Source organism: Bos mutus, chromosome 19, assembly GCF_027580195.1.
Source record: "Bos mutus isolate GX-2022 chromosome 19, NWIPB_WYAK_1.1, whole genome shotgun sequence".
NCBI classification, from domain to species: Eukaryota; Metazoa; Chordata; class Mammalia; order Artiodactyla; family Bovidae; genus Bos; species Bos mutus.
In genome coordinates, this window is record NC_091635.1 from 24,134,644 (window position 1) to 24,157,617 (window position 22,974).

A 22,974-nucleotide genomic window follows, 5' to 3' on the forward strand; every position below is an offset into this window, starting at 1 on the left:
TCCACTCATGGAAGGGGAGGAAAGGGCAGAGGGTGGGGGCTTCCTTGGGAAGCTCGGGATGAGTCACCAAGAGACAGGGGACTGGAGGGTGGAGAGGATATGGAGACGGGTCATGCTGGGGGCCCATAGGGCGGTGGTGCCACAACAATGGAAAACAGCCGATGCAGCAGCCAGAGGGACCAGGCAGGACACTGAGAAGATACAACCAGAGGTCCCCTGAGAAGTGTTATCAAGTCTCCGAAGGGTTACCTGCAATGAAGATCTGGTGTATGTACATGCTCTGGGCCTGGTGGAGGCAGGACAAGATGAAATTGACCAAGTGGAGCATAAGGGACTCAGATTAGACAACAGGAAGGACTTGGCTTTGAGAAGCACCAGGTTTAAATTCCAGATTAACACGTCAGTCGTAGGAAGCAGCAGTGGCCAGAGCATCAAGCCTGCTTCAGGAGGTATGTGCTGCATTTCCTGAATTCACAAGAGACTCAGACTGGATGATGTCCGGGGTCCTGTCCTGATCTCAAACTCTTAGAGCTCAGAGCTGTCAATGGGAATTGATTTCTGGAGTAAGGGAATTTAGGAGGGACTCTGGGCCTCCTCCCTGCCCCTATTACTGGGGAGTCTGTCATTCTAAAGTCAGGAAAAAAAAAAAAGAATCCCTCACTGACCACACTGGTCCCTTAATATCTGCTCCTTGAGAGGGTCCCTTGTCACTCACTGGACAGGCGTCAGGCTGAGCAGAAGCTCTACTGCTGCTGCTGCTAAGTTGCTTGAGTCGTGTCCGACTCTGTGCGACCCCATAGACGGCAGCCCACCAGGCTCCCCTGTCCCTGGGATTCTCCAGGCAAGAACACTGGAGTGGGTTGCCATTTCCTTCTCCAATGCATGAAAGTGAAAAGTGAAAGTGAAGTCGCTCAGTCGTGTCTGACTCTTAGCGATCCTATGGACTGCAGCCTACCAGGCTCCTCCTCCGTCCATGGGATTTTCTAGGCAAAAGTGCTGGAGTGGGGTGCCATTGCCTTCTCCGGAGCAGAAGCTCAGTGACTGTTAAATGACATAGCCCTTGGGTGGTCCTGGAGGAGACCAAGAGAGAGATCAGGATGTGAGCCCTGTGCTCAGGGACTGCTGAGGGAGACACGTGTGCCGGGCTCAGAGGGAGGCATGGAGACAAAGAAGCATGGACGTGGGTGCTGGCAGTGGCCATGGCCCCTAGCTGATGGGCATAGCATCCTGAGTACATTTTCATGGAACGAGTGAATGAAATTTGAGCTCGGAGAACCTTGTAAGGTGAGATGGTGGGGCTTGAGTGAGGGACACAGAGGCTTCTCGGATGAGGGAAGTTGGGAGGTGGTGTAGGACTTGCCTCATTGGAAATAGCCTCAGAGCAGGCTCAGACATAGGGGAGGAGGGGGCTTGGGAGAGAAGACTGGGGAAGGGGAGCAGGCAGGGCTGGAGGGTAAGAATGGGGAAATGGGCTCTAAGCCAGAGGGGTCACTATAGGAGACGGGCTGATTGCGGGGGGCGAGACAGGTTGCCTGCAGTGGTGGTAGTCTGGAAGGCTCAAGCTGCTGGATGAGTTTAGAACCTTGAGCCTATGATCAGCTTAGGCATCAGAGATTTGGGCTTCCAGACCATCTGCTTTGTCTAAAGACTTTCAGCTGATAAGGAGCTAGGAGGCTCAAACGCCTTCATCTGGGTCTTGAAGTGCACGCTCTTGCTTGGCAGGTGAGAGGGGCTGAGGTTGCACTGGACTGGGATCTAGTCTTAGAATTATTGAGGTTAGAAACCAGGCAGGCCTTCCTGATAACCCTGTGGTAGTGATAATGATGATGAACACATTGTGTTTATTATATGCCAGGCAGTGTGTTAAAATATTTTACAGACATTATTTTCTTAATCCTCACAATAATCATATAAGGTAGGTACCATTATTATACCGTTTTGCAGATGGGGAAATGAAGGTTGAAGGAGGATGCGCTCCAGCTTGGAAGCTGCCAAGTCACAATCGGAACTGGAGTCTGGAAGACTCCAGAGCCTTTCTCTTAATCACTAGGGTAGTCTTTCTTCTGGCAGGACCTGAATTTTCCTGAAAACTGCCTAATGAGCTACCTGTGTTGGTGCAACAATAACTTTGCTTCCCAAATCTGTCTCACTGAAAGAAACTGCTCTTCTCTCCCTTCTCCATGCTCTGATCCCCATTTTCTCCATAGACAGATCTTATCTAAGGGCAAAGACTGTGTGTGCCTGCCCCATCTTCTCCTCCTGAGCCTAGCTCACAGTAGGGTAGGGGCAGGGGCTGCAGTGAATCCTTGGTGAGCGATGAGAATATATGGTGAGCAGGGACGAGGTTAGAAGCTGAGGTATGGAGAGTACAGAGGAGGAGCTGGGGGTGACCAGGGGATTTAAAGTCCTGGCTGTGGATGCTTTCCAGGGCCTGGTCTCTCCAGGACAGGATGGCCCAAGAGCTCAGCGAGAAGGAACTCTTAAAGATGGAGGTACAGCAGCTGAAGAAGGAAGTGAAGAACCCAAGAGCTCTGGTGAGCCTCCTCTTTCACTCCCTGCTGCCTCTTCTCTATCCCTTTCTGGTCCTCATGGAGACAGGACACAAAGGAAGGTGTGATGAACAGCAGGGTGGTGGGACCTTTCCAGGGCAGTAGAAAGAGCAAGAGGTGCCTCTGGAATGGGCTGGGAGGTGGGAGGAGGCAAAGTTTGTTCCTACAAAGGTGCACAAGAGATAACCTCAGAGCCTGGAGGGCTTGGTGTGTCCAATTCAGTCCCTGGACTGGGCCTGGCCAAATATCCCTCACAAGTAAGAAGCAGGCTTTCTGGTTCTGGTCAAGGAACTCATACTCCTCTCACACCTGCCTGTGCCTCTCATCTTTCTTCTCTCCTGTCTCTATTCCCATCCTGCCCAGAAACCTGTTTTTTGGGGACTGAGCAAATCATGAATCCTGAGCAACAGAAAAGGGCTAGAACCACACTCTGCTTTCTCCCAGATTTCCAAAACAGGAAAGGAAATCAAGGATTATGTGGAGGCTGAAGCAGGAAATGACCCTCTTCTTAAAGGCATCCCTGAGGACAAGAATCCCTTCAAGGAAAAAGGCGGTTGTATAATAAGCTGATGGTGCTGGAGCCCCTCACCCTGAATGCCTGCCCCTCCTCAGCCCTCTCCCCACCAGAACCAAGTACCCTGGGATGTGCAGGGAAGCAGTGGATGTTCACTCTCTCTTAGTCACAGGATGAGTAAAGAGGCCCAGCTGCACTCATCGTGAATCCATTCCCCAGTTCCACTGTGAACTCTTCTCTCCCATTACCTCCATCACCTGCTGGGTCACTGCTGACCCCACCTGGAACCGCTCCCAGGAGAGCCGCCCTGGCTCAGGACGCAATTCCCTGAGAGTCCGGACAGTCCTTGGGAAACAGTTACTCCTCCTTAAAACGCCTCCTATTTCCCCCTCCACTGTCTGCCTGGGAACCAGCATTTCCATCCAGAGCTTCTGGGTTGAGGATTGGAGTTGGGGAGGCCCTTTTCCCCCACCTCATGTCTGGTCCTGTGGAACTCCTCCCGGTCATTTAGATAACCTGAGATTGGCCTGGTGACAAAAAGAGCTTGTAAAGTCATGATGTCATGATTTATTGAATATTACTGATTGTCTGTTCCATGTTGGGCTAGGATAGAAGAGCAAGCAAAATTCAAGTGGCTCTTATTGTCATGGAATCTAGCAGAGAAGACACGAAACAGAGTTACAATTAAATCAGTAAGTGCTACAGTGGCAAAGGGGGAGTCGAGGCTGGTGTAGGAACACACAGCAGAGGACATTCAGGGCACTGGACAAGGTCAAAGTGAACTGTTGCAGACAGTTGGGAGGGGAGGGTGAGGACAAATCCAGCAGGGGTAAAACATGGGGCTGGAGAGGAAGATGAAGTCAGGTCTAAAGGACTTTGCTGTGAGCTCAGGTAAGAACTTTCTTTTTTATTCTCATTGCAACAGAAAGCTGATGAAGGTATTTAAGCAGCAGAAGGCCAGGCTTTGATTAGCATAAGGGAGGTTGGATCCTGCTTAGAGCTGAAAGACTAATTCCTAGGCCTTGTTAGCAAGAAGATTACTATCTAAAGAAGTCACAGACAGACATTCATGATACAATGTGTTCAGTGCAATGACAGAGAAGTCTGTGCGGAGTATGAGGGGGACATAGGAAGACTACAGAGTCCAGCTGAGTGGCTGCATTGCATGCTGGGAGAGAGTGAGATAGATGGGCCCCAGGCTGAACAGTTTCTCCCCTGTGGACAGGAATTCCATAATAGTAGAAACTCCATAATGCAGGATGATAGAGGAGGCCGGGCCCTGCCCAGATAGGAGATAAAAGACCACATATTCCTCATTCTTGAAATTAAGGAGACCTCCCAGCCTACACATGCATAGAAAGGCTCCTTGGAGGTCGAAAGAGAGGGGGCATCACCTCATAGTAAAATATGCAACTACCCATAGCCCTCTTCACTAAATCTACCTTGGCTAAAAGATGTCCACACACACATGGGAGGATGCTGAGATGTCCCAAATACAGACTCAGAACAGGGCAAAGCCATATGACCGACCAAAGGAAACCGGAAGAAATGCCTCATAAGTGATTGAAGCCCCCACAGTGGTGTGACTCTCTCGGAGCCCATCATGCGTCTGTCCGCATGTACTGTACTCTTTTTCCCTCCTAATAAACACTAACTGTTTCACTACTTTCCATCTCTATGTGGAAATTCATTTCTACACAGCTGGTGGGCCAGGGCCTTGTCACTGGCCACTGGTTTCCGGTGGTCTAGTGGCCAGGATTTAGCGCTCTTACTGCCACTTCCTGACCTCAGTCTCTGGCTGGGAGCTGAAACCCTGCTTCAGGCCACTGTGGGCCAAGGCCACCTGAGATCCAGAGGACAGGAAAGGCCTCAAAAGGGAGGTGGTGTTCGCAGCTGAGTCCTACAGGATTAAGCTGTAAAAGGGTGATATAAATCTGGCTGAAGGGACAGTATTAACAGAAGAAAAGATGAAGAAGAAAAGAACAAAGGTTTGAATGCAAACACTTATCAGGTCAGAGTTGTTGGAATGTCAAGGGAAAGGCCTAGACATTTAGGATCTGCTGCTAGAGAGGTGGAGTTGCAGGTGATCAGAGGGTCTTGTTTGTGATACTAAACCACCATATCTGCTGGGAGTGAATTGGTAATGTTTGCATTTAGAAGGGTTTTGACAAGGCTTTTGACAAGATTGAGTGGGCAAAGAGTAGAATCAGAGAGAGAATTAAGGAGATGATTGTGAGCTGCAGGGAGAAGTGGGTTGGGGCAGAGGCTGTAAGTCTAGAGGGGAAGGTGGGGTGAAGGGTTCTTTGGAAAATGAAGTTTTCAGATCTTGACATCTCATTAATTGATGGGCGAGGGACAGGAAGTGGTCAAGGATACCAACAAGTTTCTAGCTTCCGGGGTGAGAGAGAAGGATTGAAACCAAGTATTTGCAAAGAAACCTAACATAATACATTCATCTGATTCAGAGCTGCAAACTCCCTCAGCCCCTCCCCAGTGGGCCACAGTCCTGGGGCTTGTCCTGCTCCTACCAGTAAGCTCGTGGGCCACTGTTCAGAATTCAGGGTCTCCCAGGGACTGTCCACTCCTTTCCCAATTCCACAGTAACCCTGCTTCACCGTTCTGCAACCTCAATAATAAATGCAGCCACTCCAATACACTGCCCAAGAGCAGGAAAAGAAGAGAGGCGAGAAAGAGAAAATATCTAAATACAATACATCTTCTAATTTTTTTAAATGAAGAAGTGTTAATATTCCAGTAAGAAGGGGAAAACAGATGGGGCTACAGTCACATGGGTATAGAGCATCGACTATAGCCTCCTTCTTGGTTGGAGTTCTTGGTTCGGGGGGCTGGCTCCAACCTTCATTCCTCAGGACTCTGAACCCTTATTGAGGATCCAGGTAGAGCAGTGGTTTCTTCTGCTGGCCTGTGTTACCCAAAAAACCCAGTCCACCTCTTGGTCAAACTAAAAGACACAACTAAGCCAGAGAGCAGGAGAAGGATTTATTGCTTACAGCACAGTAAAAGAGAACACCAGGGATCTTTCCCAAAACAGAAATTGGAGAATTTTTAAACTAAGGATACATGCACATTCACGAAGTATCCACAAAAATCCAAGCCTGAGTTAACTGAAGTCACAAGGGTCAGAAAATGTCAACATCATCACCGCTTAGGTTTCAGTTGATCTGGTGGTTTGAGCGCTTCAGGCTAATTTTTACCAGTGAAACAGACCTGGAAATCTTTACAACTGATATATTATCTTTACTATGGTAACTTCTCTAGCCTGATAATAGCCATTTGTTGTTGCATTCTTCTGTTCCCTTAAAATATTTAATTCATGAGACCTGTCCAAAGGCAAGCATTGTGACAAGGTTTCGATCACAAAATAGCTCAGGCCAAAAACGACTTCTCTTATGTCAAGACAGCCATCCCTGGTTCTCTTTCTCTGGAGACTCCCTACCTATCTTCTTATACGTTTACTCAGGGCTCAGTGCCCCAGGGGTTCTCTTGATTCCACCTATACCCTTCTGACCCCCTAAGATATGGTGACAATCATAGGACCTCAAGATCGGTGATGGGCCCAACACCCTGACTCCCTTTTCTGTCTGTTTTCCTAGTGCCAGAGGAGCCTTCAGTGGCTGAGGGCAATCCCAGCTTTCACTTGAAAGGAATTAGTATTTTGTGCCCTGGTGGCAGCATTCCTTCCTTCATATTAGGAAGTTCAGCAGAGGAGAATTTGGTGTTCTGAGGGTGGGTCATAGAAGTAATCTGAGCCACCCCTCTCCAGTTCCATCCCACAGATTCCTGAGCCTTTTGGCTGAAAGGAAGCCCCTGATGGATGTTGTTACCGGTTCAGGTCAGAGCACATCCAGGAGCCCTCTTCACAGCCCGTCTTTGGAACATGATGACACCAAACCGGGCCTTCACCAAAACAGTCCTCACTCTGTGAGCCCACCAGCATCCCGATGATGGACACGTGATGAGACCAGCAAAACCCTAGGGACCTTTGCTTCACTGAAATAGAGGAAGAGGGCAGTGAAAAAGCCAAGCAGGGTGGGTCAGAGGTGTAAGGACTCCAAGCAGAGATGAAATCACTGAAATTGTGATGACCCTGAGGAGTAAAACCATGCCAAGCCAGGAAAAGGGGCAGGAGGGATGCCCTTGAACTCCTGATTTCCGGGTCAGCTAACATCAAGCTGAATGATTCCCAAGTTTCAAATTCTCTATCATCTTTCTTCTACACGGCACATTCACCAGGGGCTCCCAGAATGGGATTCCCAGGCATCAGAAGGAGGAGAGGGGAAGAGGGGACAGATGACTAGTTCATTCCGGACTCAGCTCCTAGGACTGCCTGCAGCTTGAAATCCTGCCTAGTGGATCAGGCAGCTTCACCTCGACCCGCACCCCGCCCACCGCCCCCCGCTGCCCGAAATGCTCTCTTCTGCACCTCACTCCTGCACCCCTAGGGAGTGGAGTGGGGGTGGGGTCTGATCTGCTTGGCATGTTGGGGCCTCAGGCAGAGGGCAATTACCCAATCTGGATCTCAGGTCCTCTGGGAAAGTTAGTCAAAGCCCCTGCTGCCTCCTACCACTTCCCCACCTGAACCTAAGACCTGGAAACTAGACCAGCTTTGTGGGTGTATTATTCCACCTGAGCCCTCACACAGGGCCTCCTGCTTAGGAAGGCCCTTGCTTGGTTTAACACTCTGCTGCCTCTATCTCAAAATTCTTAATCTTTGACTGCAGGTCCTATACTTTCATTCTGTATTGGACCCACAGATTATGTGTCCGGTTCTGTGTGGGGAGACAGAGGCCTCCGCCTAGTGGAGAAGGCAGGTTGCTTATCCAGGAGCAAGGTTTAAAGTGGGGTTTAAAATAGCGTCGAAATGCTGGTGCTCCTGGCCCTCCTCCACCAGTTCTGAGGGTTAGAAGCCGGGGGCGGGCCGGTAGTGGAGGCGACTCTGCGGTAGCTTCTCAGCGTCCCCTTGGCCCCTCTGAATTTTCTCTATCAGACCACGGAAATGGGTGAAGTGGATGACGTCACCTGCAGCATCAGAGCTGAGGACACAAACCAGAGAGGCCAAGAGAGGACAGAAAGGCCTAGAAGAGCTGCAGACTCTGCCCACTCCCCCATGCTGTCTAATCAGATGCAAATTATTAAAGAGTCTACCTTCTACCTCCTTCACACATTCCTGTGTTTATCTCTTTGCTCCAACAGCCTTGCACAGAGCTCCCCTCACCCTGTGCCCCCCGCCCCCACCCCTTGGCTGCTGTGTTTCTCTGTGGCTGCCTTGCTTACCTCCTGTAAAACCAAGCCAAGACTTGTGGGTTTAGCGCCAAGGCCCGTCGTCCCACACCACAGGGTTGGGGAGGAGGGCCCTGCTTACCCTTGAGGCCTCAGCTCTCCCCACTGCTCCCCCGACCTGTCCCCAGGGCTCCGTCAGTGGAGCTTTTCTTAATTCCTCCACCAGCTCATGCTGTGCTTGAGATACTGTCTGTATCCAGCTAATTCAGATAGTCTGCTTTCCCATAATCTCTCCTTTATGACTGAATGAATAAGTCATTCAAAATTAGGTGGTTCATGGAATCCCCTCCAGCAGTTATGAAACAGGAGGGGAGGGGGCAGGGTACAACCTTTGAAAGAATGACATAGCCCAGGGGCACAACATAAATTAATTAGAACCAAATGGGTCCAAGATGGCAGACAAGTCAACTTGACTAGACCTTGATCCTCAGTATATGCTCATTGTAACACAGCAGCAAGCTAAAAGACACACCCAGAGGCACCATGACAGTTCCAAGGTCGACTATCAAAGACCAAAAAGCGGGCAGTGGCCCAACCCCTGGAAATCCCCGCCCCTTCCCCAAAGTAACTGGAATAATTCTTCCACTCATTAGCCTATGAAACGGAGAAGGCAATGGCACCCCACTCCAGTACTCTTGCCTGGAAAATCCCATGGACAGAGGAGCCTGGTGGGCCACAGTCCATGGGGTTGCTAAGAGTCAGACACGACTGAGCGACTTCACTTTCACTTCTCACTTTTCTGCACTGGAGAAAGAAATGGCAACCCACTCCTGTGTTCTTGCCTGGAGAATCCCAGGGACGGGGGAGCCTGGTGGGCTGCCGTTTATGGGGTCGCACAGAGTCGGACACGACTGAAGCGACTTAGCAGCAGCAGCAGCAGCAGCCTATGAAATTACCCAGCTCATAAAAGCTAATCACACCACATTTCAGGGTTACCGCACTCACCCTCTGTGATGGCCCACACTCTGTCTGTGGCGTGTGTTTCTCTCTGAATAAAATCCACTTCTTACCTATCAGTTTGTCTCTCACTGAATTCTTTCTGCAATAAGATACAAAGAACCTGAACCTCAGTAAGTCCAGACACCAAGTGAGTGATTCTAATGAAAAAAATCACAGGTTCAAGTCCCAAGCAGGGTTTCGAGTGGATTTGAGTCCTGGCCTCCTCAGTTTGAGTGTCAGACTAGGTTTTGGCTAGGTTCCAGTACGGGCACATGGGTTGAAGTCCCCATCTGAGGTGAATGGTTTCAGTTAGAACTTTGTGCTCCCACTGCAGGGGCATGCGTTCCCTCCCTGGTAGGGGAACTAAGATCCCACATGCCATGCGGCACAAGCAAAGAAGACAAGAAAATCAGGTAGTGCAGGATTTGAGAGGTGTAAAAGGCATGCTATGAACAATCCCTCCCTCTTTTTCTCTTAGACTCCTTCCTGGAGAAACCAATGTTACCCACTTATCAAGTGTGCTCTTAGAGATCTTTTATGCATATACAAGCAACACATATAAACCTTCTCCCCCTTTCTACACAAACGGTAGCACTTATATACTGTTCTGAGCTTTGGTCTGGATTTCTCTGTTTTTAACCTTACCTAGATGGGTTTCATTTACTTTTGTGTCCACATGTACCCCCGAGCCTATAATCTTTCATTTTACTCTCATTTATTTTTTAAATTTTATTTATTTCGCTGTGCCAGGTCTTAGTTGTGGCATGCAGGATCTTTGATCTTTAGTTGTGGCATGGGATCTAGTTCCCTGACCAGGGATCGAACCCAGGCCCCATGCACTGGGAGCAGGGAGTCTTAGCCAATGGACGACCAGCAAAGTCCCTCATTTTATGCTTTTAATCTTCCATTTATTAGTCAAGTTTCAAGCTCCTTGAGGGCAGGTATCAAGTCTTTGACTTTTTTGTTTTCCAGCACCTAGAACATAGTAGGTGCTGGAAGGCACCTACTATGGGCCAGGCATTGTGTGTTAAATACACACTATGTCGTGTACAAATGAATAAACAAGATAATAGACAGCCCTTGGCATCTAGCATAAGGAATAGGCCGCCCTAGGCACAGACCTGCTTTCCCTGGAGGTCCTGAAGTTCTGCTGGTCCCTCTGCTGGTCACTCCAGGAAAGGACATCCTGTAGGCAATACGTTCCAGACAATGCGAACCTTAGGGGCCCTTCACAGGAATAAAACCAGGGGGAAGGGCTCCTTAGACTGCTGGAGAGGCGGAGAGAGAAGTTCTCCCCTCAGATATTGGGACTGGAAAGGGAAGGAAATGTGGGGCAGGGGGTGGAGCTGTCCCAGCAAAGCTGAGCTAGTAGGGAAAGGAAGAGGGGATGGTGGTGGGTTCAGAACCATTAGTGAATAGTTGTGATATCAACTTAGTAGATTGTGATCAGCTTAAAAAAATAAATAAAAACCAGAGAAAATATCAGAGTGTACTTTTACATGGAATAAAGGTAAATATTGTTTCTCAAACTTCTATTTCAGCTTTGTGTATGTGTGAACTGGTTGGCAATATAAAACACCTTACTGAGGATCTTGGTAGAAACAAAAAATGGTGAAAGTCACCAAAGAAATGATGAGATGGGTCCTGGTGAGTAAGTCCTGAGCAGGCGCAAGGATTCACAGCAGAATCAAACCTTAGGGTGGAAGGCAGGGCACCTCTATTTCAGTGCAGCATCTTCCTACACCCCTGAGACAAAGACCTTGAGCTCCCTGACTCCGGCTTCCAGGCACCAAAAGCTCCAAAGTTCTCAAGCCTGTTCCACTGATGGACAGCTCAGATTGTTAGAAAGTTCTTCCCATTTGCCCCTTTAACTTCCACCTGTGAGTGCTCATTCTCTCTGCCTCTGTTACAACCAAGACTAGGAACAACTAGGCAAATAAACTGACAACCAACAAGTGTCCTCTAAATTTTATTTTCCTTCCCATATGAGCATTTTTTCTTTTCTCAAGAGTCTGAGTTTTTATTATTCTGGTTATCTTTCTAGCAGTTATCGTTACTGAATCTATCATGGATGGGACACAGAGAAAAGGACTTTTTGCTTACAATTTTACTAACTCTCACAGCACTGCTAGGTAAAAGGCACTGTTATTATCCTTTTACCGATGAGGCACAGAATATTGTTTCCAGCTTTATTAAGATATAATTGAAATATAACAATGTATAAGTTTTAGGTGTACAACAGTAATGATTTTATATATTATATATTGCCAGATGATTATCACAATAATTTTAGTTAACACATTTATCACCTCACATAGTTACAATTTCAGAGCATTTCAACTTCTTACCCAAATGCAGTCACCCGGTTAGCGGCAGGATGAAATTTATCAGTGCTTTTGTGTGATCCCTAGAATCGAACCTGATCCTCTGAATATGGTTCAGATGGCTCAGAACAGAGAGAGGAGGTTTATCCTGACTCCCTCTCTGTGGACAAACTTTGATCTCAGATTCCTCATCTATGACCAGGGTAGAAACATGTCTCCAGGCAGGGACTTTTTGACTTTTTGGTTTATGGTCTTGTTTTTTATTTTATTGAAGTATAGTTGATTTACAGTGTTAATTTCTGCTGTATAGCAAAGTGATTTAGTTACACACATATATACTAATGCATTCTTTTTCATATTCTTTTCCACTACGGTTTATCACAGGATACATTTTTTAAAATGATTTTATTTCTCTTTGGCTGTGCTTCATTGCTGCCCAGGCTTTTCTCTAGGTGCTGCAAGCGGGAGCTACTCTCTAGCTGCACTGTGTGGGCTTCTCGTTGTGGTGGCTTCTCTTGTTGAGGTGGTGTGTGGTTTTGATAGTTGCTGTTCTGGAGCTCTAGGGTTAAAGGCTCAACAGCTGTGCCACACGGGCTTAGTTGCTCCACTCAGGCATGTGGGATCTTCCCAGACCAGGGATCAAACCCATATCTCCTGCATTGGCAGGATTCTTTACCACTGAGCCACCAGGGAAGCCCCCATCAAAGGATATTGAATATAGGTCCCTGTGCTATACAGTAGGACCTTGTTGTTTATCACTTTTTGGCTTTTTAAATTGAGCAATATAACACAGGTTCAGAATAGTGCAACATCATGTGCATTTTAACAAAAATCTGTAGAACAATTTATGTAACTTCCACTCAAGGACAAAGAATACAATAGTATCAGTACCCCTGGAAGACTGCTGGTGGCCCCCTTCCAACCACAGCCCTCTCTCTTCCCCGAAATATTCCATACCCTCAGTTACATGTGAACTACTTCTTTGCTTTGCTGGATAATTTTACTATTTAAGTTTGCAGCTCTAGACAATAAAAAAGTTTTTCCTGTTTAGAAATTTTAAACAAATGGAATAATTTATTATTTATCCTTTCCTACCTATCTTCTTTTGTTCAAAATGTTTTGAAAAAATTATTCATCCATTTTGTTGCATGGAGTTGTCCATTTGTTTTGTTGGTGTGTGATATCCCATTGTGTGGCCTTACTGCAAATTATTCATCCATTCTACTGTAGGTGGACATTTGAGCTCCAATTTTGGCTATTATGTTGACAAAAACACTCTTACACATGTCTCTGAGTGCACAGAAGCAAACATTTCTGTGGCTATATGTTGTTGTTGTTCAGTCACTAAGTGGTGTATGACTCTTTGTTACCTCATGGACTGCACGCTAGACTTCCATGTCCTTCACTATCTCCTGGAGTTTGCTCAAACTCATGTCCACTGAGTTGATGATGCCATCCAACCATCTTATCCTCTGTTGTCCTGACCCCTTCTCCTCCTGCCCTCAATCTTTCCTGGCATCAGGGTCTTTTCCAATAATTTGGCTCTTTGCATCAGGTGGCCAAAGTATTGGAGCTTCAGCTTCAGCATCAATCTTTCCAATGAACCCCTGAAGGGTTGATTTCCTTTAGGATTGACTGGTTTGATGCCTCTGCTATCCAAGGGACTCTCAAGAGTCTTCTCCAGCACCACAGTTCAAAAGCATCAATTCTTCCATGTTCAGCCTTCTTTATAATCCAACTCTCACATCCATACATGACTACAGGAAAAACCATAGCTTTGACTATACAGACCTTTGGAGGCAAAGTGATGTCTGCATTTTATTACGCTGTCTTGGAGTAAATACACTGTCTAGGGCTTCCCTGGTGGCACAGATGGTAAAGAATCCACCTGCAGTTTTGGAGACCTGAGTTCGAAGCATGGGTTGGGAAGATCCCCTGGAGAAGGGAACGGCTCCCCATTCTAGTATTCTTGCCTGGAGAATTCCATGAACAGAAGACCCTGCAAGGCTAGAGTCCATGGGGTCACAAAGAGTTGGACACGACTGAGAGACCTTCACTTCTTTCAGGAGTAGAATCGGGCTTCCCGGGTGGCACTAATGATAAAGAACTTGCCTGCCAATGCAGGAGACGTAAGAGACTCAGGTTTGATTCCTGGGTTGGGAAGATCCCCTGGGGTAACATATGCCAGTATCCTTACCTGAAGAATCTCACAGACTGAGGAGCCCCCTGAGGTGGCTACAGTCCATAGGGTCACAAAGAATCAGACACGACTGACGCGACCGAACACACACACACAAGAGTAAAATTGCCGGATTATAGGGTATGATACCTTCGACTTCTCACCAACTTACACTCCTCTGAGAATTCACAGTATTCCATAATCTTGGTAACATTCAGCATGTGCTGTATGCTTAGTCACTCAGTCATGTCCGACTTCAGGCAAGAACACTGGAGTGGGTTGCCACAGCCCTCCTCCAGGGCATCTTCCCAACCCAGTGATCGAACTCTGGTCTCCCGCATTGCACGCAGCGGATTCTTTGCCGTCTAAGCCACCAGGGAAACCCAACATTCAGCATTGTCAATCTGGTAAGTGTGTAATAGTATCTCACTGGGCTTTTAATTTGCATTTTCTTGATTGATGCGTTGCATCTTCTCCTGTGTATCGGTTAATTTGTATTTCCCTTTTTTTTTTTTTTTAAATGAAGTGCCAGTTCAAGTCTTTTGTAATTTTCCATTAGGTTTCTTTTTTTCTTATTGAATTTTAAGAGTTTTTAATATACTCTACATACAAATTGTCAGTTATGCATTACAAATATATTTTCCTTTTCTATGGCTTAATTTTTCACTTCCTTATTGGGATCTTTTGATAACATAGAATATCATATTAATATGGTGATATGTATCAAGCCTTTAGAATTTTTTGTGTCTTAAGACTTTCTCTACCCTGAGGTCATGAAGATATTCCCCTGCGTTGTATTCCAAAACTTTATTGCTTTTTTTTTTCACATTAAAGTCTATAATTCATCTAGAATGTATTGCTGTGTTATTGTAAACTGGGAGGAATTTGATTTCATATTTTTCTATATGGACACTCAATGATCCCAGAATAATTTACTGAAAAAAAGGCCCTTTTCCCACTGCTCTGTTGTACTATATTTATCATAAATCACCAAGTATGTGTGCATCTGTATCTGGGCTCTCTATTCTGTTCTACTCGTCTGTCTTTCTCTGCTCTAGTACCACACTGTCTTAATTCCTACAGTTTAAGAGTTGATAATAAACTTTGATAGTGCAGGTCCTCCCACATGTCATGCCTAGGTATTTTTGAAGCTGGGATCGCCCATACACACAAATCCATTCAAATGTTTAAGCAGTGTGTGGGGTGGGTTGGGGAGGAAGGGTGCTCAGGATGAGAGAAGGGAAGAGCAGAGCGAGTATTCTGTTTCCATGGCATTCTCCCAAGGCGCGGGACCACATAATCACAGTGCCAGTCACCCTGTAGGGAGATCACAGGTGCGTCAGCGGGCTCCCTCGTCACTTATTTCCGAGAGACAGACAGCTCTTAAAACCCAGATACCAACCCAGAAGACAACACTCCATTCCCTTCTCTTCGCGGCTATCCCAGAGGTACAACCTTTCCTGCAAATCACGTGCGCGTGCTCAGCACCCAAATACCGACCCTGGGCAAATTCGCCAAAAGAGATTCGCTCAGCCTTGTGGGTGAATCCCACGGAGATCCCTATCGTCTGCTTGCGAGAGAAAGCCCATCGATACGACGAGAAAGCGCTAGCAGATAGCCCGACCGGCCGAAACGGACTGAAGAACGGATTCCTTGACTTAGGGATTTTTTTTTTTTTTTTTTCCGACTAAAAGACACAAACAACCTCGAAGTCCACTCCCTCTGTGGCGGACAATCCAGACACATTTCAGTATCTGACCGACTTCCGGGCGGAGCGATCCCCAAACGCACGCCGGTTATTCCCTCACCTCTGCTCGCTTGGCCATTTAGTTCCCAGCTATCAGAGCAGACTGTTGGGCACGTTAGCCAATGGGAAGAAGGATTCCAGGCAGCTTGCGCGGGCAGGGGGCGTCTCCCAGACCCGAAGCCTGCTGCTGTTCCCCGCCGGAAGCAGGATGCTGGAAACCCTCCGGGCGCCTTTGGCAGCCCCTGCGAGGTAAAGTCCCACTCCGAGTCCCACAGACACGCTTACTTTTCCGCCTGGGCTCTTGCGCATGCGTGCGGCAACCTTCAGGCCGACCCTGAAATGGAAGCATCCTGAGAAAGACCGAGGGAGCCTAAACCGCGGTCCGATAGGTCACTGGGGAGAAGCCTCAGCACGAGATATCCACTACCGCCGGAGGCCTCCAAAATAGGAATTATAGAACCAAAAGGTTTGGAGAGGTCCCACCGAGATTTGAACTCGGATCGCTGGATTCAAAGTCCAGAGTGCTAACCATTACACCATGGGACCTGCTGGCTGCTTTAGGCGGCCGGCAGTCTTCTCAAGCCACATAGCGGGCGCGGGAAGCTGCCTTTGGAAAGCAGTAGTAGATGCCCAGTGTCCGCCGGCGCTGAAGTGTGGACTCTGGGCCCCGAGCCGCAGGAGCGGGCCAAAGCGGAGCGGCGAGGATTTCTGCATTCCCGGCGTCCCATACATTCCCGGTCCCGGGGTGTCATTTCTTGTCGCCTCTCTCTCTGCTCTCCCCCATGGGTCCTCACCGAGTTTGGGGAAACACGGAGTGCGGCAGGCTGGCGGGATCGGTCTTAGCAATGCTGGACCGGAGAGGGCCGGCTCTGACCTCCAGCTCACGAGCAGGAGGCTCGGCCCTCCCATCCTGGGCTTCTTATTGTTTATTTATTTACACAAAGGGTGCTCTGGATAGGTTATCTTGGCGGAGCCCGGAGGGAAGCCTACTGGCACGTGGGGCGAATGCGGTTCAAGGCCCTGGTGTCCCGAGCGGGAATCGCTGCCAGGAAGTGCGCCCCACCTGATTCCTTGGCGTTCCACGTGGCTAGAGCGCCAAGAAATTAGCACAGAAAGTCTCACTTCCATTTCCCTCTCCTGCTACTTGGTAGATGGTTCCGTCTAACAAAATTAGAAGCAGATCAGTGAAAGACAGTCGATTTTGGACTTTCTCATAAGTTTTAGTTAAGGTGTAAATGGATAATGTCTCTTAAGGTCGATCTGGCGACAGATAATTTTATAGGCCATTTGCTCAGCAGTTTCACTTTTGGAACTTTATCCTTAGAGACTACTAGGATGAGTGCCAGTTGGTCAAGACTTTTCTCAGCTGTGTGGTTTATAATAGTAAAGAATAAAAATAAATGTCCATCGTGTGAAAATTGATTTAAATAAATATTGACAATATCTATACAATACATACTGTGCAAGAATTTAGGGGGAAATTATTGTATTGGCATGAAAAGATACACTGTCCTAAACAAAACAAAACAAAAATCTACTTACCAATTAGTGTGTATAATAAAATCTCTCTTACACACAAACAGAAAAGCTGAATGCATACAGATACAATGAATATTTGCCCTGGGCCATATGATTTCTTGAGGGATTCAACACTGTATGGGACTGGGTGACAGCAGAGCTGTGTGACATTCTCACTCTCCAGGCTCCTGGCTGCCAGAGTGAAAGTGTGTGTCCTTACCTGTCCCGCGAGTGTGTGTTCCTCGGTTCTTTGTCTTGTCACAGCAAAGATTTGGAGTGACAGACATTAACGTGTCACCGCTCTCAGGTCTTGGATAGACCGTGTTATAGCTCTCAGGTCTCAAATGGACCATGTTATAGCTCTTAGACAAATCAGTGTTACAGCTCAGTGTTACAGCTCTATTTTATTTAGAAGATAGCAGGAAAATCCATCTTCGAGGCGTGAGGGCACGTCAATCCAAAGACACGAGGAGAAGAGCGCCCCAGTGTTCGGGTTGGGAAAGAGAGAGAGAGAGAGCGCGAGCTAGCTAGCTTTGGCTCCTCTTTTTTTTTTTTTTTTTATGCATATAGACTATATAACTTTATTATGAAGCTATTTTCAAAGTTCATCTTAAGAATTGAATTTGTTAGGTCCAGAAGACTAGTTAATGGCAAGTAACTGACTATCCCCCCCACCTGCCCACCCATCTGTGTATTTGTTAATGGACTTTTACAGAGCTCTGTGAGTATTGTGCTGAACCCCATGGCGACTAAGATACAGCCCTGCTCTCGTGGTGGCTCCATATCCGTTCTCTCAGATTTTTTTTTCTTATTTTATTTTGTTTTTTAACTTTACAATATTGTATTGGTTTTGCCATATATCAACATGAATCCGCCATAGGTATACACGTGTTCCCCATCCTGAACCCTCCTCCCTCCCCGTACCATCCCTCTGGGTCATCCCAGTGCACCAGCCCCAAGCATCCAGTATCCTGCATCGAACCTGGACTGGCGACTCCTTTCATATATGATATTATACATGTTTCAATGCCATTCTCCCAAATCATCCCACCCTTTCCCTCTCCCACAGAGTCCAAAAGACTGTTCTATACATCAGTGTCTCTTTTGCTGTCTCGTATACAGGGTTATTGTTACCATCTTTCTAAATTCCATATATATGCGTTAGTATACTGTATTGGTGTTTTTCTTTCTGGCTTACTTCACCCTGTATAATAGGCTCCAGTTTCATCCACCTCATTAGAACTGATTCAAATGTATTCTTTTTAATTGCTGAGTAATATTCCATTGTGTAAAAGTGGCACAGCTTTCTTATCCATTCATCTGCTGATGGGTATCTAGGTTACTTCCATGTCCTGTCTATTGTAAACAGTACTGCAGTGAACATTGGGGTACACGTGTCTCTTTCAATTCTGGTTTCCTCAGTGTGTATGCCCAGCAGTGGGATTGCTGGGTCATAAGGCAGTTCTATTTCCAGTTTTTTAAGGAATCTCCACACTGTTCTCCATAGTGGCTGTACTAGTTTGTATTCCCACCAACAGTGTAAGAGGGTTCCCTTTTCTCCACATCCTCTCCAGCATTTATTGCTTGTAGACTTTTGGATCACAGCCATTCTGACTGGCATGAAATGGTACCTCATAGTGGTTTTGATTTGCATTTCTCTGATAATGAGTGATGTTGAGCATCTTTTCATGTGTTTGTTAGCCATCTGTATGTCTCCTTTGGAGAAATGTCTATTTAGTTCTTTGGCCCATTTTTTGATTGGGTCATTTATTTTTCTGGAATTGAGCTGTAGGAGTTGCTTATATATTTTTGAGATTGGTTGTTTGTCAGTTGCTTCATTTGCTATTATTTTCTCCCATTCTGAAGGCTGTCTTTTCACCTTGCTTATAGTTTTCTTTGTTGTGCAGAAGCTTTTAAGTTTAATTAGGTCCCATTTGTTTATTTTTGCTCCTCTTTTTATATGTTTATCTCTCCCTCGGTCTGTCCTATGTAAAATGGGCCAGCCAGGAGTGTTGTTTGTTTTACCTGAGGTCCTCACTCCGGTCCTCAGACCTTCTTTTGTTCTATTTTCGCGGGCTTTTCCCTTCCTTGTCTTTTAGCCACCGCCATTTTGGACTCCTTTTCCCTATTCTATCTACCTAACACACCCTAGCCAATTGGACTTAGAATCCAGAAGCAGGAACATTTTAGAACTTAGCTGGCTGCTGGTGGTGGCTGTGATGCCGAGTCTCAGAGGCAGTGATGGCAGCCATGCCATGTCCACCGGCAGCAGATGCGGCGCCCTTAGTAGGTTGTCCAGGATCCTGACCTTGGCAGGTTCCTGGCTGCCTAGATTCCCTTCATTCTTGCCCATCTTTCTGAGTTTGCTTTCCCTCTGTTGTTATGAACTATGTAAGATCCTCCTAATAAGCCACTTTTCTATGTAAGGTACCTAGAGTCCTTTTCTGTTACATACAGTGAAGAACCTGCTTAGTCCAAATCCAAAAAGGTCTGTTGATGACAGTTATCTCTTGGGAATAAATTTATGAAGGCCTTTTCTTTTCTTTTTCTTTGTATATAACTCTTGTATATTGTTAGAAGAAACATTAACGATTTTCCTTTTTGAAGAAATAACCAAATTTCCCTTGAGTTTCTATGGTGAGATAAGGGTTATCCCTTTCTCGAGGCTGGAGTGACGTAATATCAACTTGACTTAACATCAAGTGACTTGGGCAGCTCTGGACCTCAGCCTTCCCATTCTAGTTTTTTCTTGCAAGGGTTCAGTACAGGCTAAAGTGCATTGCAATTAATTTTTCAAAAGCTACTGCAGAAACTATTAAAGGGTGATGATTATATCCTTTGAAAGTATACGTGTAGTTCCTCTCTCCAGTGTAAAGGAGGAGGATTGACTGCCTTCCTATTCCCACTTCTCCCTACTCTACTCCCTAGTTCTTCCTTTGCAATTCCCCCCACTTTCTCTCTCAGCTTGAACAAAACCTTAACAGCCCTACTTTCTCATTTCCCAAGGGATGTGAAAGAATCATCTCGCTTACAACTTTTCTCATGACTCATTGGAATTATAAGAAATTGTGTTCTGTGGCTCAGTCTCTCCCATCTTCCCTCCCTATCCTCCTTGGTCGGGCTATGAATTCCTTGGGACTTGGCTTATCTTTGAGCATGGCTAATGCCTTAACAGACATGTTCCCTGAACCCCATTAGAGGGCACAGGGGAACTTAGGAGGAAGAAACAACAATCTAGTTTTGTGTTCAGAGACCCTTTAGCATCATACATACAAACACACTATATATATATTTTTATATATATTTTTAATATATATATTATACACTTTAAAATATATATAATATATATATATATGATAACAGAGACAACATATAATCTCCCTGCCCCAGTATAACTAGTTTCTTTTAACCCACGGTGTGTGACATCCTAAAGATGGCATCTCATGACATCTTTGAGGATAGACTTTCAAGCCTCCACAAGGTGGCTCCTGAGCTAGGGGAGTTCAGGGGTCTGCCAGAGGTGGGGTTAGCGTAGCTTCAGCTGTGGCACCTGTGACTGAGGGCAGACTGTACCCCAGAAAGTACAATGAGGCCAGGGTTTAAGAAAACAGGGGTGAAGTCCAGGATTAGGAACTTTAAAGATATTCTCCCATTTCTTATGAGCCTGTAAACGAACAGACCATGGAGTAGGGACGATAATGCTTTGAGTAGTCAAGGTGGAAAGTATTCATATTCACTCTCAAGGCTACGTTCAGTCCGTTTCCCGTAACCATGTTAGGATGCTCACAGTTAACTGGGATAGAATGAGCCTTTCTCTTTTTCCTGGCCGCCCAGGATAAGTGAGATCTGCCACAAGTCACTATCTTGCCTTGTGAACCCTGATTATGCTAGGGAAGCCACCAGTGTCAACTTGTGCAGGGTGACCTGCCCTGAGCCTCCACTGGCCACATCCCAACCCCTGCTGTCCAGCCTCCTGCTCTGAGCCTGGCATTCCCCAGGCTCTGATGAGGAAATCTGAGCTACATCAGTTTTTTGGCTGCCCTGGGTCTTCACTGATGCATGTTGGCTTTCTCTAGTTGCAGCAAGTGGGGGCTACTCTCTGGGTGTGGTGTGCGGACTTCTTTTTGTGGTGGCATTTGTTGCTCTAGGGCACGCGGGCTTCCGTAGTTGTGGTTCCCTGGCTCCAGAGTACAAGCGCAATAGTTGTGGTATGTGGGCTTAGTCACTCTGTGGCTTGTGGGATCTTCCCAGATCAGGGATCGAATACATGTGTCCTGCTTTGGAAGGTGGATTCTTCACCACTGAGCCACCAGGGAAGTCCTCCATCTCACTTTTTAAAAATCATTGTATTGAGATATTATTTATGTTAAGAAAAATGCACATACCTTAACTGAAGAAATCAATTATTTTTTTACAAATGTATACATTTATATGATCACCGACTGGATCAAGATATAGGGCATTTCCATCACTCCAGAAAGTTCTCTGATCCTTTTTTCCAGTCTTTACTGAAATCACTACTGTGGTTTCTATTACCAGAAATTAGTTTTGCCTATTATTATAGTATACATATACTGTTTTGAGTATCTTTTGTGCCTGGCTTCCCTGGTGGCTCAGATAGTAAAGAATCTGCCTGCAACGCAGGAGACCAGGGTTCAATCCCTGGGTTGGGAAGACCCTGGAGAAGGAAATGGCAACCCACTCCAGTATTCTTGCCTGGAGAATCCCATGGACAGGGGAACCTGGCAGGCTATAGTCCATGGGGTCACAGAGTCAGACATGACTGTGCAGCTGCCACTTCGCTTCACTTTTGCTAAAGATTTTTTCAAGATTCATGCATGTCATTTTATTTACTAGCAGTATGTTTTTCATTGCTGAGTAGTCCATTCTATGAATGGACCACAGTTTGTTCATTCATTTTTCAGTTGATGGACAGTTGGGTTGTTAGCAGTTTGAACCTAATGTATCTGGATCCTTTGTCAATTATTTATACTGAGATATTTTCTTCCAGTCTATGGCTTGTCTTTCTACATTCTCAATAGTGTCTTTTTGGGAATTCCCTGGTGGTCCGGTGGTTAAGACTCCACCTTTTCACTGATGAATGCCTGGGTTTGATCCCTGGTCGAGGAACTAAGTATCCCACAAGCCACACAACCAAGGAAAAATAGTGTCTTTTGTTTAGCAGAAGGTTTTAATTTCAGTCAAGTCGAAATGATTCTTTTTATTAGTACCTGTGTTCTTGCATGCAGAGATCAGGGATATTTCCAAGCACATGTGATAGAGGGGCTTGTGCAGTTATACAGTCTACTCAATTACATAATGAAAACTTTGATATCTTGGTAAAACTTAAAGAGGTTTGAGGGATATAGGTTTTATATAGTAGACTTGTCTGAAGCTGGAACAGGGAGGCTGAAGGACAGAAAGGTGGCTGAAGCATCCAGGCAAAGGATTAAGAAAAAGAGCTGTTTAAAAAAAAAAAAAAAAAAAAGAAAGAAAAAGAGCTGTATATAGACAAGAACACTGTGAAGGTCATTAGGTGTAGGTTTGAGCAGAAAAACTGGGGTAGACAGCAGCGACTTCCTTGGAAGCTGATCCTGAAATTGTTGCTGGGGTCTGGAACACAGACTATGGGCCTAGCAAGACTGTAGGATATCAATAATGGCAAATGGTAGGAAAAAACCAGGATGTTGGCATGTGTTTCATGCCGTCTTCATGATGGTCCTATGAGACAGAGGAGTTTTAGGCTGAGGCAGCCTGTTTTAAAGCAGGTGTCCTATGGCTTTGCTAAGAGTGGCTTGCAATCCAAGTTTACTGGATGTCCTATAATGTGGAGCCTTCAGGACTAGAAAAGCTGAAATCTCCCACCCAAGAGAAAGCACGAGCAGAGACAGAAGACTTAGCAG

At 46.2% G+C, this 22,974-nt stretch overlaps 1 protein-coding gene and 1 non-coding gene across 3 annotated transcripts; one reads left to right on the plus strand and one right to left on the minus strand.

Moving 5' to 3' along the window:
* The first annotated feature begins 39 nt into the window (after positions 1–39).
* On the plus strand, positions 40–4,739 carry GNGT2 (G protein subunit gamma transducin 2). Of its 2 annotated transcripts, none has more exons than XM_005890347.2 (3): positions 40–449; positions 2,429–2,534; positions 2,994–4,739. In XM_005890347.2, the coding sequence occupies exons 2-3, from the start codon at positions 2,451–2,453 to the stop codon at positions 3,117–3,119; spliced, it is 210 nt and encodes a 69-aa protein (XP_005890409.2). In that variant the 5' UTR covers positions 40–449; positions 2,429–2,450; the 3' UTR covers positions 3,120–4,739. The 2 variants fall into 2 exon arrangements, with proteins under 2 accessions (XP_005890409.2, XP_014332025.2); XM_014476539.2 differs by lacking the exon at positions 40–449 and adding an exon at positions 513–1,284.
* An 11,288-nt stretch (positions 4,740–16,027) lies between these two features.
* TRNAQ-UUG (transfer RNA glutamine (anticodon UUG)) lies at positions 16,028–16,099 on the minus strand. Its single transcript has one exon. It is a non-coding gene; the product is annotated as a tRNA-Gln (tRNA).
* Positions 16,100–22,974: the final 6,875 nt, after the last annotated feature.